General features: G+C 34.9%; 1 protein-coding gene across 1 annotated transcript in view; it reads left to right on the top strand.

The window, feature by feature from the left end:
* Window positions 1-1,065, top strand: part of MED30 (mediator complex subunit 30) — a 4,329-nt gene extending 3,264 nt beyond the window's left edge. The window contains exon 3 of the mRNA XM_010186013.1: window positions 937-1,065. Coding sequence (XP_010184315.1) covers window positions 937-1,065 — 129 coding nt within the window. The remainder of the gene's footprint in view (window positions 1-936) is intronic.
* The last annotated feature ends 2,051 nt before the right edge of the window (window positions 1,066-3,116 follow it).

Genomic DNA, 3,116 nt, shown 5'->3' with positions numbered 1-3,116 from the left:
TGCTGAATGCTTCATAATACTACACTCCAGCGTAAGTAACAAGTTAATACGCATTCAATGAGCAACTTGCTCCCAGACTTTTAGAATAACATCTTGCTCATTTGCATCAATTACTGTTCTTTCATTTGTCTGTAAAGTGTGTGTGAACAAGGATGTAATTTAGCTGTCATTATAATTTTTTAATATGATGTTAGTAGCTTGGGAGTGATCTGACACAGAAACATTTATTTGGTTTGTATCTAGTATAGTTGCTGTGTGGTTTTCTTTTAGGAGGGGAACACATATTACTATTAACTTAGAATTTCTTCGTCAAAGATTTTTGGCTCTCTAAAAGCTTACAAAAAAGACAATACACTGTGTGCTTGAGGAGATCCAAGTGGGAAAATCTTACATTAAAAACTGCTGTTAGGTAACTGTTTCCCTAGTCTTCTGAACAGCCAAACAGAGGCCCACTAAAATAGCAAGATGTAATTAAGGTATCAACCAAGTAGCTATGTCACAAAGCCAGTCACAATTATGTTCAGTGTATCACTGGAATACTTTATAATAACGATACCTTCATGTGTGTGGTATCTCATAGTGTGAAATAGTAAATTTTAAAATCACAGTCTGCAGAGATCAAGAATACAAGGATTACCTGTGATAAACATCTTAAATTGTAAAGACTGGGTTGTGCCTGCAGTTGTGAGATTGCTTAGGTCTAGGCATGGTAATGTGTGGAATTGTGTCTTTTTGAAGCACATCGTTTTCCTGAACCACCTGAGGTCATTCCAAGGGCTTTGGGTTTGAGGTGACAACGTAAGCTTGTCTCCGGTTCCTCTTGGGAAGTTTGAACCTTAGGAGAAAATGGTCATACCTTCTGTATCTCCTGGTTTTCTCCCCCCAGCTTCCTTTTTTCTTTTTTGTTCCTAAAGCTAATTTTTCTTGTCTTCACAGCAACTAATTCCATACGTTGAAGAGGATGGCTCCAAGCACGATGATCGTGGTGCTGCAAGTCAACTTCGTTTTGCTAGTGAAGAGAGAAGGGAAATCATGGAAGTAAATAAGGTAACAAAGTTGAAATGAATTTGTGTAAAACTGTCACTTTGTCATTACAAAGCTTAAAGTTTTAGATTGCTGTACTAAATGCAGTATGTGGGATGACCACTATCAAACTTGGTAATAAATACTTCTTGCAGGTAGCTATTTGAGAATAAGTAAGCAGTTTTTTCTTAGCTGTATCTCTGGCTGTAGAGTTTAGGTTTCCTGACAAGTTTAACTTGTGCCTCTTTTTAAACTGACGTATAATTCTGAATATGGTGCATTATGTTTATGCTTAGCCCACTAGATAGCAGCAGTGCATATTAAGGTAAGGTGCCTGTTGCACTTCCTTCTCTTCAAAACTTACCTTAGACGTTAAAAAAACAACAAGTATTGACCATCAGATGTGTAAATATTATCACAATGATGTGAGTTAGTAAATAATTTTCAGGGCTACTTTCCATATTTTGACAGTTCGAGGAAGACCATTCCTTTTGTTAAATGTAGCATTTATTGAATCTTGACACATTCAGAAAGAAAAAAGTACAAGATGTGATAACGGTGCTGTTGATTTTTCAGTTTGAGTTGCAGTATGCAATTGAGTACAATTACTACAGATCGATTCAAATCTAAAAATAAATATAGCTATAGTAAATGCTATTATAATACTGATATTAAAAATATGTATTTCTACCAGACTACAATTTTGAACGTTGTTTCTTCAATCTGTAAAGTACAAAGATAGGATTAAATATTTTTGTAGCTGTAATATCTGTAAAGGCTTGATAAAAAGGAGGCATAATCTACAAAAATAACTCAACAAAGGAAATAAAGGAGTAAAATATTTCTTTATGGAGAGAATAATTGGTGGATTTTCAGCTTTGAAAATATTTCTGATATTTGAATGTACCGAATTTTTCATAACCCATTTATGCAGAAAAATGCACGCGTATTGTACAGGAGAAAATGGGGAATATGTAAATTTAGAGAAAAGCAGTTGTCAGCTTTCCTGTTGTACTCTTTCTGTTCTGTGCTGATGTAGCAAGGTTGTGTATATTATATTGTATGTAATGTTGTACTGTGAATTTATGCACATTTATTTGCAATCTTTAAGTGCTAATAAGCTTAACTGTCCATATTTGCTGTGGTTTTGATAGTTTTATGACATGTTTTTGCCCTTCCTGTTGCACTCGTATGCTAATACATTTTTAAACCTCCTTGGTGTGATCTTGTGAAAAGAATTTCATAAATGTTTAGGATGAGTGCTAAACCTTAAAAAGGTTGATGGTATTATAGGACCATTGGTAGCAAATTGGTAATTAAGAATGTATTAAAACATTCGCTTAAATCTGGTCTGAAATCCTAGGCTTAAACGCCTAGACCTAGTTTTCATATTTTCCACTGTAATTCTTCGCAAGATAGTTGAGCTTTCTCTGGTATTCTTGTGGACAAATATTTAGTAGCTGCTGCAAAAGAAATTTCAAGTGCATTGATTCTTTTCTTTTGTCTCCCTTCAGCTGTATAAGCACATTCACTACCAGTTTCAAAGTTCAAAATTTAGTATATTACAGAATAGGAAATACTTTGGTTTTTATGACTAGAAATAAGGAAACTCTTGTTTTTGCAAAGAAAAATCACTAGAATCCCATTAATTTCTGGCATTCGCTGCTGGGCTCAAATAATCTTTTTCTGGTTCTTAGCTAGCGCTCCTGACAGCTTTTCAATCCTCCATAGTATTTAATGTCCACCTCCAACTCAATTTTGCTTAATTTATTTTAGCAAAATTTCAGTAATGCAAAATGTTGATGAAAATGCTGTGACATGACACTTGAAGAAGCTTTTTATATTCTTAACCCACTCTCTTTTCTCTGTTGAGCTGGTTATCCTGCTCTCACCTAGTCCTTTTTAGTGTGATAAGCAGTCTCTTTTAAGTCTTGCCTCTTAAAAGCATTATTGCCATAACCCAATACTTGGACACTGATGAGACATTTGAATTCTCATGGGTCTCTTAATTTTGGTCTTCTTGTTATGACTTCCCTGCCAGTCTGATCTCTTTAGTGGCTCTGGATGTGCATGGAAGACACTGCCTTGCAGTG

This window comes from Mesitornis unicolor, unplaced genomic scaffold (genome assembly GCF_000695765.1).
Source record: "Mesitornis unicolor isolate BGI_N332 unplaced genomic scaffold, ASM69576v1 scaffold21216, whole genome shotgun sequence".
Lineage (NCBI taxonomy): Eukaryota > Metazoa > Chordata > Aves > Mesitornithiformes > Mesitornithidae > Mesitornis > Mesitornis unicolor.
Note: the sequence above shows the minus strand (reverse complement) of the source record. Positions and strands in the feature narration are given on the sequence as shown.